General features: G+C 45.8%; 1 protein-coding gene across 1 annotated transcript in view; it reads right to left on the bottom strand.

Moving 5' to 3' along the window:
• The window catches only part of NID2 (nidogen 2 (osteonidogen)), a 67,312-nt gene that overhangs the window by 13,392 nt on the left and 39,022 nt on the right, over positions 1 to 14,898 (bottom strand). The window contains exons 10-13 of the mRNA XM_005867911.2: positions 9,072 to 9,215; positions 8,201 to 8,329; positions 7,020 to 7,163; positions 506 to 625 (exon numbers count right to left, since the gene is read on the bottom strand). Of these exons, the coding sequence (XP_005867973.1) occupies positions 506 to 625; positions 7,020 to 7,163; positions 8,201 to 8,329; positions 9,072 to 9,215 (537 nt within the window). The remainder of the gene's footprint in view (positions 1 to 505; positions 626 to 7,019; positions 7,164 to 8,200; positions 8,330 to 9,071; positions 9,216 to 14,898) is intronic.

The following is a 14,898-nucleotide window of genomic DNA, read 5'->3' as shown; positions in this document are numbered from 1 at the left end:
TTGCTGTCTGGATAAAATGAAGAGCAGCCGTGGCTTTGGTCCAAACATCCCAGAGGCTCAGGAGGAAACAGTTTGGCTTGTCTCCTGAGTCCAGAGTTTAAGTCTGAGGAGCCCCAGGTCAACAGCTGTCACTAGACTGCCCCTCGGGCCAAGTCCCAGAGCAGTCATAGGGGAGGCTGCGCCCAGCTCACCAGAGCACAGCACTCCTGCTTAGTAACCTGAGTCTCAATACTTCTAACTCGCACTTATCAAGGCAAAGCAGGTCATTAGGGCCGTTAACCAGAACTGCTCATAGGTAGGACAATGGATGGGCCACACCCAGGCCTCCCAGAATTCGAATAGCTGTGAACAACAAACCGAGCCCTGGTGGTAACTGGGAAATAACCAGAGCCTGAAGATCCACTAACTACAGCCTCCGACCAGAAATCAAGAGTGGGCTGAAGTGCTATAGAAAAATAGTGCTGAAGGAGCCAGTTCTCTGTGCCTAATCTGGCCTCCCCCTTACCAGGTGTGCACTGAAGTCCGTCCCCATGATAGCCAGGCTGGCAGCGGCAGGAGAAGGAGCCGGGGGTGTTGTAGCAGGTAGCCGAGGGGTGACATCTGTTCTCCAAGCACTCATCAACATCTGCAGTGTCAGAACAGGGGCGGGGGTAGGGGGGGTAGAGCATGTGACTTCACTGCACTCAATCTGTGCTACTACCTGGCCTTTAGTACAGGAGGATCAACCATGAGGATCAACTTCAGAAGACCTTTGGGCATGAGCAGAAATTACTGACACTGAAAGGTACGCCTAACAGTACAAGGTCAAGGCTGTGTTAGTCCATTCGAATGTTCAGTGTAGAAATTAAACATGTGGTCACTCAGAAAAATAGATCCTGCAGTATATTTCTACAGCAGTTTCATCTACAGTAAAGTCCAAGAAGTTATTACCTGCGAACTAACCTTTAGACTATAAATCATTAATTCCTCTCAGTAACACTACAATAAACATATGTAACAATGGTTTTCCCTTTTGTTGCTGGTACCATGTCCCTGTGGCACTGATTTATGGGTGCAGAGAAGCCCAATGAGGTTTCAACAAAGTTAGAAGCACATACAGTCTTGCCCAGTCAGAGTCCTACTGTCTAGAATGCCCAATTCATCAGAAATTTTTCTTTGCTTTCGACTTTCAGAAGAAATAGAAAAGTATAGAAAAATATTATCAGAGGTTTCAATACAACACATTAAAAAAACTAAATTTATCAGGCTTACAAAGTCCAAAAATTCAGAAACCCCACCACCACACACACACTCTACTACATAGCACCATGAAAATTTTCCTATTTCTCAAACCTACAACAACCTGAAACTTCAAACAAAAGCCAACTTCTAGTCCTCCTATTTTATTTACTGAAATCAGACAATAGCAAAAAAGAAAACCATCTCTGAGAGTCTGCTAAAACCAATGCCCAGTGGTTGAGATAAGCTGTCTTCACAGACAGGAAGTCTTTGAGAGTTAAGAGAGGCTAAGGGTGTAGGTCTGATCAAGGCTCCACTGAAAATAGTCACATCCACAATGACATCCAAAAACTGGTTTCAAAACGTGTAAATAGGAAACATGTGGATGGGATGATCAGTGTGACACCAAGAAAACAGGAATCCCAGAAGTGAACTGCAACAACTTGGTACAACCCAGGGCGGGGACTCATGGGACCGGGAAGCCAGAGACTTACAGCCTGAATTGGATGTGAGTTGGCTGAGGACAGACGTGGCTCCTCACCCAGCCTCCCGGGACCCAGATGGAATCTCCTCGAGGGTTATCAGCGCCGCCCTGCCTGTGACCACACTCTCACGAGCCACTCCTGTCCTGGTACCAGCAAGCAGACACACTGGTCATGCAACACAGACCTTCTGTTCACAGGAGAGGAATCTCTTCCATTGTAATTAGCAAATTAGCATTCCTCAGTCTCAGGGGAGGTTAGTCAACATAAATTAGCTCCCTGTAGTCCAAAAAAGTCCTCAACGCTCCACACAACCAAGTTTAATGCCACCCAGAAAGGCTCTGCTCAGATGAGCAATCGGCCTCCATGGTCAACTTCCTTTCACCTGCAAAGGCAAAAATGTAGTTATAACTTCATCTGAAAAGTTAGAAACAAGGTTTTCTGGTGAGCTCCTCAGTTAACCCGAAGTAAACCAAATGAAAACAATTACAAGGAAAACCTTCTCTCCAATGTAATGAATAGGAGCTGCACATTGTCAAATTTAGTCATCCTTGAGATCGTCTCTTCCAAAGCACAAGTCAAATTCCCAGTTGGGCAAAACTGGTGACCATCCAGTTCCTTGGGCCTGGAAGAGGCTATGAAACCAAAGCTGTAAAAATTAACGTCCAGCCAAAGGCAGGAAATGAAAGCTATTCAGAATACATATGCTAAAAGTACTTCTCCTGGTAACCGGAACCCAGGCAATGGCAGGAAGCAGGAATTCCTGAGACACGGCCTATTTCTAGAACTCACGGATCAGTTTCTTGTGATTATTTTTTGAACTCAGAGGGGACTCCCCAGAGCTACCAAGTTACCTATGTTCTTTAAGCCTATGGTCTAGAATTCTGATCAGACCTAAAAGAGCAGCCATCCTCCCCGCAGACACTGAAGTCCTGGGGAGACAGGAACTGCAATAAATGCCCAACAGGGAAAAGTCCCTCAAGAGACTAAAAAGCATCACAAGTGAGAAACGCTTATCCCCCCAAATCTGGAGAAGGTTAAGGCTCCCCGGAGCACAGTCCGTGCCACCTCCTTGGAGGAGCTTACACCACGTCCAGTCAGCCACTCCACGTCCCGAGCTCAGAGCAGGCTGTGGCCCCCTCAGGAGGGCCAACACTGCGGGCTTCAGGGGTAACTGGGGCTTTTGTAAGGAGAAGAACTCTTCCCTATTTCACAGGGTGTCAGGAGAGAAAGTATGGAAAGGTTTCCAGCCCCTTGCCAAGGGAGGGGCTTTCCTTGTACCCCTGGGGGAGGTTTATGCTGAACAATCACTGTCAGGGTCTTTGGGGCTGTGAGAACACTGAGGTCATGACAGCAGTGTGCAAGGCGTGGTAGAGCTCCTTCACCACTCAGATAGCACAGGGTGGCGCAGCCTCAGCAGATAGTACTTCTCCTTTCCAGCATCTATTAAGCTGGCAAAAAACAGTTTGGAAAATGTGTTGAAAATCCTCCATTTTGACTTCATGCTTTGGTGCTTCCACATTCTCTCACTGCCCTAATTCTAAGCACACACCCAAAACCAGCTGAAATCCCTTCAAAACAAACCCAACCAATGGATTCTAGCTCCCTCCTTCCTTCACTCCTCTGTCTGCTTTGCTTTCGAACCCACAGTGAAATTTCCTGGTGCCAATTAACCTGCCTCCCACTCCAGACCCCCAGTAAGGGCCCACAAGTTCTCACTCCCCACCCATCTGGTCAAGCATCCTTCTGGTTGTGGCCCTGCATGGCACAGGGTGAACTCTTCTCTGGTCCTATGAGAATAATAAACTTCCTCCTTTTAAGTCTTGTTCTCTTCTCCTGTGGCTGCACCAGCGTTACCTTACCTTACTCAATAGAATATCCTTAGAACAGAAAACCTGTGACAATAATCTAAGCACCTCCTCTCCTGGCCCTGCTGAGCGGTGATGGGCCTGGGTGATGGGCCATCTGGATCCCATCTCCTCAACTCACACTTGCTCCTCCCTGGAAAGGTCCAACTCAAGACAATCTGTTTTTGCACCGGCAAAATGGCCAAGGCTCTATAAGGACAAATGTGCCTGAGGAACATCTGATTCAACACAGGACTGAGACCAACACAGGGCTGATCCAACACAGGGCTGAGGAATGATTTAATTCAACTTGGATAAAATGGTTCCTGCTAGTGACTCAGACTAGATTGAGAACCTAAAGCCAAGTGCAGCCTCTCCAGGGAACCAGGATTTTAAATACCTGGAGAAAATAAGCACACACCCTTTTATTGCTAGTTTGATGGAATAAAAAGGTGTGCTTTAAGAATGCATGCTCTCCACAAAACCGAGCCCTTATCTCTATTTTTTTTCTTTTTTTCTATTTATCTCTATGGCCACTGGGACACATGCCTTAAAATACACACACACACAAGTGCGCGCGCACACACACACACACACACACACACACACACTCGTGTCCTGCAAGTCATCTCTGTGATTAGCCCAGCCCGACTTAGGTATGGCATGGGTATTTAGGAAAATGATTATTCATTGTCTACTACCACAGTCTGAAAGCTTGGAAGGCAACCACATGGTAACTGACTCTAGGAGGCAGCCTCTCAGATGTCCCCAAAGATTTCTCTTCCCTCTTGGTATTCACAGTCTTGTATGATCCCCTTCACTTGAGTAACTTGCTTCCTCGCTTCTAACTAATACACAAAAGCAATATCGAGGGGATGACATTTTGTGATTATAACTTTCGTCTCTGCCCCTGGCTTTGATGAAGTCAGCTTCCTTGTTGGAGAGGGCTGTATGGCAAAAAACTGATGGTCACCTCCAGACCACAGCCAGAAAGGACCTGAGGCTCTCAATCCATCAGTCAGTCCCTCGAGGAACTGAATCCTGCAATAACCATGTGAGGCTCTTTCCCCAGTTGGTCCTTCAGATGAGACCCCAAGCCTGCCAGACCCCTTGACTGCAGCCCTGTGAGGGTCCTAAAGCAGAGGACCCACCTAAGGCAGGACCCTGACCTGAAGGCAATAAATGTGTATTGTTCTAAGCTGCCCCATTTTGGGGTGGTCTGTTATAAAGCAATAGATAGTTAACACACTGGGGAAGCAACTGATGTATCTGGCATGTTTTTAAATTTGTGGGTCCCAGAGAGAATTCTAAAAGCAGAGAACAAGAGAGGTGAGCAAAGTCTTACAGGACAGGCTAAAACAGCGGTTCTCATCCTGTGGGTCACGACCCCTTTGGCGGTCGAATGACCCTTTCACAGGGGTCGCCTAAGACCATCCTGCATATCAGATATTTACATTACGATTCATAACAGTAGCAACATTACAGTTATGAAGTAGCAACGAAATAATTTTATGGTTGGGTCACAACATGAGGAACTGTATTTAAAGGGCCAGAAGATTGAGAACCACTGGGCTAGAAGTTAAAAGAAGGGGGAGAGAATGATTGTAGAAGGGATTAGGGCAAAGGCACATCTAACCTCAATTAACATTCTGATGATTAACACTCCTCACATCTAGGCTGCAATTAATTTCAACTACTTTGCTTTAAACCAAAGACCCAAGAAATTAAATACTTTATTAGCACCCTCTCAGCTGACCTGAGCAGCCAGATGTTTGAATATGAAATTCTGGCAAGGTTTTTTTTCTCTCTGAATTCTCATTTCTCAAACCAGTAGTGTGTTAAATTGAACTGAGTCATAAGTTCCACAAGGGTGGACAAAGTATTATTCCCACTGTGGGGCTTGACATAAACAAGGAGTCTGTGCTCCTCACCCTGATCCCCCAAGCCTGGAGAGGGTACCCCATCTATAAAGAGTCTAACTGTTATAGACAGAGATCTTTGGCTGGTCAAGTGGGACAAGCATCTGTGAATTATAAATGCACCTCATTCTCACTTGAGAAACACGTGAGCTCTGTCTAAATCTGGGGGTGGTTTTTGTTGATTTTGCAGGGGGTCGGGGGAATCAGGCCTGAACTGAGACCCAGCTTTAAGTCATTTCAATGTAAATTGTGTTGTCAAGAAAACCATATAAACAGAGCTTCTGGACAGAAGAGGAAACATTAATTGATTAGGCAGCAAGATTCAGAAGAGACTAAGTCGCCCTCCACATCTGGAAAGGAGAGGAGGGCTGAGCTGCCTTGACACACATCGTCTGTTAATAACATATGGTTGTGTCTGCTGGTCCAGTCAGCCTGTCCTGCTGAAACCAAAGCGGAAGGAAAGGGAGAAGGATGAGAATCAAACCTCTGGCGAGAAGGAAGAGGGCCGGGCTACTTAGATCTTTGTGGAGCTCCCAGGAGTTACAAGGCAGTTCTTAGCACCCCGCTCAATGGGCCCAGGGGTACGGTGGCAGATGCAAGCAGCAATTCAAGGAGAGGGGGAAAGCCTGTCTCTCAGGTTTCTGTTCCCAAGAGAGACCTTTTCCCATTCCAAACCCTCTTCCCACCATCCTCTCCTTCCCATAATTTGTGTGTCACTGATGGACAGGCAGCATGAAATTGAATTTCAATTCAATCACATGCTACTGGGTGGATTATGTAGATCCACACCAAACAATCTCTAGCTGAAACCACTACTAAGCCCAGTTCCATGAATATTTATACCCAGAGTGTTATGCCTACTGTTTCAAAAACAGCCTCACACATTATTTCTAAGTTAAATCTGAACAGTTAGTCCTGCATTCTGGTTTATTGATTTTATAAGTCTTAATGGTAGTTAGGTTTCTGGGAGAAAGGTTTTGAGAACTCATATAAAAGTGTTAATATCCTCTTATATCTGTGGAGTTCATCTATCTATCTATCTATCTATCTATCTATCTATCTATCATCTCCACAGAGAGAAGAGAGGGAAAAACTTAGAAAGAATTATATGCATGTTCCGATATTGCTTAAAATATTACTTGAAGCAGGGGAATAGCAACTAAAAATTAAGCATGACTGAAAGTGCTAAATTAGGTCATTAACCAAAGAGATTGAAAGAAGCCGGCATCCTAACAGGAGACTAAATGACTGTCCCCAAGTCCCTCCTTCCCACACAAGGCTCCAAGACACAGAAGGTTACAAGCCGGCAGTGGCTCCTGGCATCCAAGGCACGTGTCCACCATGGACAACCATACATGCTCACCAATCCAAGCCCAGGGAGATCCACCCTTGGCCCCTCTTTTTGACTCAAGGACACCCTTTCTCTTTCTCTTTTGGCAATACAAAGCTGTGAGTCAAAGGAGGGGTCTTTTCTCAACCAGGTCCTGCCTACGTGGGGATGTGTATCCAAGGGGACCTTCCGTTGTCACTGAGGCTGACCCGCAGGTACTCACCGGTGCACTGGTGCCCGTTGCCGGTGTAACCAGGCAGGCAGACGCAGCTGAAGGTGCTGCCTCCAAGGTGAACGCACCGGGCCTGGCCAGTGGGAGCACAGGTATGGCTGCCATCCTCACAGGGGTTGGCAGGTGGGGCAATCACTAAAAAAGAGAAGAAGGCGAGGATGTCCAAGAGTTCAGGCCTGCAAATGGGTGAGCTTTGCTCTTCACAGCACGATCGGCACACCAACAGCATTGGGACTTCTGAAGGCTAATAAAGAATGCAGGTTCTCAGGCCCCATCCCAGAGCCAGGGAATCTGAATTTTAACAAGAGCACTAAATGGTTTGTATGCATATTAAAATTCGAGAAGTGCTGGTCTGGGTTTGTGGTTAAAGCACTAGGAATGAAGATCATCAAAACAGTGGATTTAAAGGTGTATTTTCTTTAATATCATCTAGCAATGGGATGAATTTGGAATTCTAGTTCTTTTGGATCCACTTTTTTTGGGGGGTGAACCCTAGAAAATGGTATTTTATTATAGACTAGAGGCCTGGTGCATGAATTCACACATGGGTGGGGTCCCTTGGCCTGGCCGGCGATCAGGGCCAAGGGGCAGGCCGGCCGAGGTAAGGGACCGCGGAGGTTGGCTGATCGGGGGGTGGGACCGCAGGGGGCAGATCCTGTGTTGAGCGTCTGCCCCCTGGTGGTCTGTGTGAGTCATAGCTATCAACCAGTCATCCGGTTGTCTGGTCATCCAGTCGTAACAGTCACTTAGGTTTTTATATATATAGATGGAACGCTTTGTCTGGTCAAGTGGGAAAAGCATCTTTGAATTACAAATCTATTTCATTGTAATTTGAGACATATTTGACCTCTACCTGGAGCTGTTATTATTTATTAAAGAGGTTCATAGTCTTGTTACATGATTGGACCAAATTCCAGACACACGGGAATCCCAACTGAAGTGAACATCCTTCAATATCTCAACACCAAAAATGTCTCTTTAGAGAAAAACAACAACAACAAAACAACCAAAACAAACAACCCAGAACCGAACTGAGCCATAGCTTTGGGTTATTTTAATGTAAATTTTATATTTTCTAGAAAAACCATAGAGTAGAAATGGAAATGTTAATGAATGAAAGAGCCAGGTTCAGCATCATTTTGGCCAAAAGGAGGAATGACTTTGGGACTCACAGACGCAAGTGTACTGGTCCTCTGCAAACCTGTAACCACTCCGGCACTCACACCTGTAGCTTCCCGGCAAGTTGATACACACAGAGTTGGGGCCACAGCGATGGGAGCCAGTTGCACATTCATCTACATCTAGGAAGAAATCAGAACAGAAAAGTGCTGCTCAAATCATGGGTCCCACAGGTGAAAGGTCTGAAAACTCAGTATTTTCTCACCACAATGAGGCTTCAAGGGGACTCACAGTTGGTGGGCTAAACAGGAGTTGAAATGCAGGATTTTAAGCACCAGATACGGATGCATGTTGCAGATCATAAATAATATTTCAAGTCATTCAAGCATAAGCCACAGGGAGATGTATTTTGAACAAATATTCTAAAAAGTTTTTGAATGTTTAAAAAATACTGAACATTTAGAAGAAAACCACACTGCAACAAATTTTCTTTTAAAATGTAAAGAGATTTCTACTGATACTTTTGGGGACATAATAGGTGAAAGAAAAACAATGTCTGAAATCTGAAAAACACACACACACACACACACGCACACACACACACACACACACACACACCAGAAAATGTACTGCTTAGTAAGTGTAAGAAATATTTAATACCGGTTTAAAATTACAAAGCTTAAAAACTCAGAATATCCAGGAATTGCAATAGAGGTCTTCTTTTCACAGTCCCGTCCCAAAATACCCACCTCCAAACTGTCCTCTCAAACTATCCAGCACACACCTTAGTTTTTAAATCCCCGTCTTTAGATTAACAGCTGCTAACCGGATGGGTCAACGGAGATCATTAAGAAGATAGACACTTGTCTTTTAAAAACATAGTGCCTGATGACTCCACGCGAGAACACAGAGTATGGCTCTTACCCATGCAACTCCGTCCATCTGCCTGGTACCCAGGTGCACACTGGCAGGTGTAGTCCACACCTGTCCCCGGGTAGCACTGAGCTGTCGGGCCACATGTGTGACTCCCATCATAGCAAGGATTCACTGGCACGGGGGTTGAGTACTCTGTGTGGGTAGAGAGGAAATAAAAGCACAATCTGGCTGTTGTTACGAGAACGGCACAGGAGGGAGATCCAAGACTTGTTGGAACTAACTGTATACTTGTCTGTGTTTGGGGCCCACATGGCAACCTGCTAAATTATTAATATCCAAAGCTAGGCTGCATTATTTGTATGGTGATTTTTAATTCCAGAATGACTTCCTTTTGCCTACTTTACAGACAACTAACCTTTTCTTGTTTATAGTAGGCTTGTGTCCAGGGATTAAAAATATCCAATACATGGCATCCTTTTATTTAAAAACTAGAGGCCCGATGCATGAAAATTTGTACCAAGAGTAGGTCTTCCTTCCCCTGGCTGCTGGCACCGGCTTCCCTCTGGCGCCTGGGACTCAGGCTGCTTCCCTCCTGAGGGCACCCCCAGGCACCCAGCCAGGACCTGGGCTAGCTTCCCTTGGGCTGCCCACAGGCACCTGGGACCCGGCTGGCTTCCCTCCAGCCCCAGCTTTGTCAGGAAGGATGTCCAGAATGACATCCGGAAGACGTCTGGTCTAATTAGTAATATTACTCTTTTATTATGATAGATGGTCTATCATCTCATGTGATTCTCGGGGTAATTCTGAGCTGGGTTGTCATTGCCATTATTGGTAATTTTCCCAGATAAGGAAAGTGAGAGCTATTGGAAAAATTGCCTGAGCTCACAAAGCCAGGAAGTGGGACAACAAGGACTCACACCCCAAATTTCTGCTCATAAATTGGGCAATCTCTCACTAAAATTCACTATAAATCAAAATTCATGAGGAAAATCTTGCTTTTACAAAATAAAGAGGAATGATTTTTGCAGTGTTTACTTTTTAGGATTAACCCTGCCATGGACCCATCCACCCACTAGATAGTGATGACTGTTAACATCTGAAATCTTCCCTAAGTAATTTTATTTCTACATGCAACATAATAGTAATGCTTATTGAGCACTATATGCCAGGCACTGTTCTAAACCCTTTACATCCCAGCCCATGAAATCCTCATGACTACACTGTAGGAAGTAACCCACCCACCGCCACACAGCCAGAAGAGATGGATGGGGCTGGGATAAAAAGCCAGGCAGTCTGGCTCCAGAGACCATGCTTTTCACCACTTTGCTACAACCACAACCAAAGGAACTCCATAAAGTTATCCAGTCTAAGCCAAGGGCACAGAGATGATGGTGTTCGAAAGGGCCCCAAACACCCAGATGGGATGAATCCATTAACCATGGGCACTTCCATTTACTTCTGATTCCTCCAGTATAAAATGAGAACACAGCTCGGCTGACATGGCTCAGTGGTTGAGCATCGACTTATGAACCAGGAGGTCAGGGTTCGATTCCCGGTCAGAGCACATGCCTGGGTTGCAGGCTCAATCATCCCCAGTGTGGGGCATGCAGGAGGCGGCTGATCAATGATTCTCTCTCATCACTAATATTTCTATCTCTCACTCCCTCTTTGAAATCAATAAAAATATATTTAAAAAATAAAATAAAACAAGAACACAAATAATGCTTCTATCTGCTAGAACCGCTGAAGAAAATAAAAAAAATCCAACACAATGCATGTGAAAAGTGACTCCCCCAGGCAGGCCTACCCAGTTCCCAGTGACTGTGTTCCTTCTTCCTCCTCACTTAAAGTTTTATCTTTGTCTCAATCCCTAGAATTAATTCTGGCCTGAGATTTGAAAGATTTCAGGAGCCTGACCCAAACCTCCCAGGTTCTACATCAAGCCGTCTCTGCTACCACTGGGGCTTCATCTAAGTCATGCTAACTTGGGCTTCTGCCTTGGATTTCTGTGCCTGATTCCCTGTCTTGACAGCCAGCTTAGTACACTCCATGTCTTGTCTTGCTCTTAACAGCTCCCTCACTTCCCCAGAAGCCAGCATCTTGGCATCGTAGACAGACGGTGGCAGTCCCACCTAGTCTGGACCCAAGTGCTTGCTGCTGTCGCCTGCCCCACAGACTGGACTTCCTCCTAGTCCTTCAGAACGTCTGGCCACCACACCAGTCCTGGCCCCACTGCCTACACTAGGACTCGCCCAGTTTTCTGCTGTGAACTGGGATGCCCTGGCTGAGTCCCTGATGGGACACCCCTGCTTTCTGGTAAAGTCCCACCATCTGCTTTATAACAAACACCACAGTGTGTTCCTGCAGTAGAATATCCTCATGGTACTGATTCCCATATTATGGCCTGAAAAAAAAAAAAAAGAGGAAGGCCATGGATTTCTCCTTGGTTCACCTCAATGGCACTGGCCAGAGTAACAGCAACTTTGCCAAGAGGACCAACAAGTGATTCCAGCATTTTTTAAACCTGATGAACTTAAGCTTGCCAGCATAAGCCTAGCCCCCCAAATCATGCAGGCATCCTTGGACGCCCCTCATCCCTCCCGCCGGGTCTCTTGGCAGATGGGACGGAAGCCCAGCGCTGGGGCTGTGCTCGCTGGGTTAACTTAATAGCGTGTAGACCAAGTTCCCGAGTCAGTCCCAGCCTGTGTTTCAGTTAACAACGACAGGGTCATGTCCTCACCGGAGGCCCCGTGTAAGACAAGAGCCCAATTCTCCCCCATGATTATGTCTCCATTTTAGGAGAAGATTCTGTACTAAATGCCCGGCTTACCCAGCCAAAGGGGGATGTGCGCTTTGAAATGTTTTAATTTATAAATACTCATGCTTGGCCTTCTTGTTCAGTGCTTTCCAGCATCACATTTTCACCCTGGCACATCCCAGCAAAGATCAGTGAGTATACAAGAGCTTACACCCCTCCTAGGCATATAAAGAGAAAGAAAGCAACACAAAAGTTGACTTGCAAACCTGGACAGGATACACCGGCCTACCTGAAACTGAGGAAAAAATGCCCACAATTACATAAAACTGATTTAAAATATACATCACAGACAAGACTGGCCATAAAACGAAATGTGGAGCCCTTTGCTCAAAATTAGTAAGTGCTTCAAGAAGACAACAGCAGAGCATTAAACCAAGTGTTAAAGCCCTTCTGTGCACAGGGCCCCATTTACTAAACTTGGTTTTCAGAAGCGTTATTTTAAAAGTACATCTCTAAAACCACATGGCTATTCACTCCCCATGGCGTGTTCGCTTGTCTCCTATTATAGTAAGCAAAGAATAGCGGTGCCCTTCTTAAGACATTTTCTATTTCACCCTCACCCTCTTAAACAGCTTGACTCGGGCTGGGGATCTGGAACTCATTTTCTCATTTAATCAAGAAGGGAAGAGCGGTTTTCCTTAAAGGAACAGTGCGAGGCCCTCTGCCCAAAGTCTCCTCAACTCGCCAGATGGAGCCCCAAAGGGGAGCCAGGGCAGGAGACAGCCAGCCCACACGGAAGGGGTGGGCCAGTGGCTGCAGCGCTCAGCAGGAGACCACAGCACCCCTCCTGGACCCCTGGGGAGCCAGGGGCTCCCACATCAGGGACGGCTGGGCCGGTCCACAGACTTTCCGACCAGATCGTCATTCCCTCTGGAAGAAGTGGGAAATTCTTAAGATGCTATGCACTGAGAAGGGAAAGAAAAAGAGGTTTTCTTTTTGTTTATCTTTTTCTTTTGTTCCCCCCACCCTATCCCCATCCCGCTAACATCCCCTTCGCCCCGTTTTTTCCTATTTGGAGAGAATAAACAGTACCGCGGTTTTCTGTGGGGGTGGATGAAGCAGGGTGCAAACATAAAGGGTTAAAATATGCATTCCCTCTTGTAAAAGTTGGTCTAAATTAGAAGCAGCCTGGAGGCCAGCGAGGCCAGGCGGAGGGGCAGTGCCCTGGAGAGTGGAGAGGGGGCTCTGGAGCCGGTGCCGGGCTTGGAGTCCAGCTCCCCCCCTTTCTAGCTATGACCCAGCAAATTACTTCGTGTCTCCACTCAGTCTGGAAAATGGGGTAATAATCCCCCGACTGCCGGTTGAAGTTGTAGTGGCGATTAAACGAGTTAATTCGTGAAGGTGCTTAGTGTTTGGCACCAAGTAAACCATCCTTTGCTATCACTCTTGTTATTATTAGACGCGGTGTGGAAGGAAAAGTCATATGCGATTCTGAAGACAAATTAGCAACTTGTACCTGCCAGTGTGCGGGATTTTTCCGATCCTTTGTGACTCCTACTTGGTGTGTCTCTAGGAAAAACACACCAGAGATCTATCTTTTCCCTAAACGATCCTGGAGTCGGAATGGGCCTCTGTGGCCTGGGAGGCTCTTTCCACTCATCACTGTTCTCACAGATGGAACGCCCACACCCCAGCAAAGGGCTGGGCTGGACACTCCAAGGTGAAGAATGTTTTCCCAGTTGTTTTTGTTTCGGTCTCTCCATGAGAAATCGGCAGTAACGATCTTTTCCATCCCTCTGATGTGCATATTTCTCTCAAATTAAGTGATACTTCCATGCTCTCAATTCACTACCTTATAATCCCATCACCGGACACCCAATGCCTGTGCCCCATCTAAGGTTCCTAAAACCAAACCGACACCCACCCAAGCCAGCAAACTCAGGATCCCATTTCAAGTCACTCTGCCTCCTAGAAGAGTCTTGTCCTCTGACCTTAATGTCCTGTTATATTGCTGAAGTGACACTTGCATATTGAGACCGAGGAGGCTCCCAGAATGGCCTGTTGGGTACAGAATCACCTCTCTGAGGCGCCGATTCTGGGCTCAGCAGCCTCTATATGGAGCTGAATGAGGAGACATTCTTTCTCCGCACCTGCCTCTTGCATTCTAGAGTGAACAGTACCTACTGGTTTTCAGGATGACAATGTCCCCCTGATCTGACAACGTCAATTCCTATCTGTATAGTTCCCCGACTTCACAGGCTCATCCCCTGGCTTGCCTACAACATTTTTTGTTGTTGTTGTTAATTAATAGACTTTATTTTTTTTTAGAACAGTTTAGAATAGTAGGTTTAAAAAAATTGAGCAGAAAGTATAGATTCCCTACCCCTCTCCTGCTTCAATTTGCACACAGTTTTCTCTATTATTAACATCTCGTATTAGTGTGGTACATTGGTTGTGACTGAGACAAACATTGGAATATTATTATTAACTAAAGTCCATCGTTTACGTTAGGCTCACTCTTTGTGTTGTACATTTTATAGGTTTTGACAAATGTGTAATGACATGTATCCACCACTACAGAAGCGTACAGAATAATTTCACTGCCCTAAAAATCCCGCGTTCTCCACATATTCATCACTCTCCTTCCCTCCCCCCCTCCTTGAACACCTGGCAACCACTGGTCTTTTTACTGTCTTTATAGTTTTACCATTTCTAGAAGACCACATAGTTAGAATCCCACAGGATGTAGCCTTTTCAGACTGGTTTCTTTCACTTAGCAACATGCAGGAAAGGTTCCTCATGTCCTTTAATGCCTTGATGGGCCTAGAACATTTTTATCTGCATTTTAATCATGCATTACCGGTGGGGTTAATGCTGACTGAAGTATGAGAACCACTGCTTTAGAGTTATGGTTCTTTTCCCCCCTCAACTGTTTTTTTTAAATTAAGATATTATTCACTTCCCATATAATTCACCCATCTGAAGTGCACATTCCATGCAAATGAAAATTTAAAAAACTGCAAAAATAATAAAATGCACAATTACACGGTTTTTAGTATATTCACAGAGTTCTGCAACCATCCACCACCACAGTTAATTTTGGAACATTTTAATCCA

The sequence above is a fragment of the Myotis brandtii genome, unplaced genomic scaffold (assembly GCF_000412655.1).
Source record: "Myotis brandtii unplaced genomic scaffold, ASM41265v1 scaffold253, whole genome shotgun sequence".
NCBI classification, from domain to species: Eukaryota; Metazoa; Chordata; class Mammalia; order Chiroptera; family Vespertilionidae; genus Myotis; species Myotis brandtii.
The sequence above is the reverse complement of the archived record's forward strand: the minus strand, read 5'-3'. Positions and strand labels throughout refer to the sequence as shown.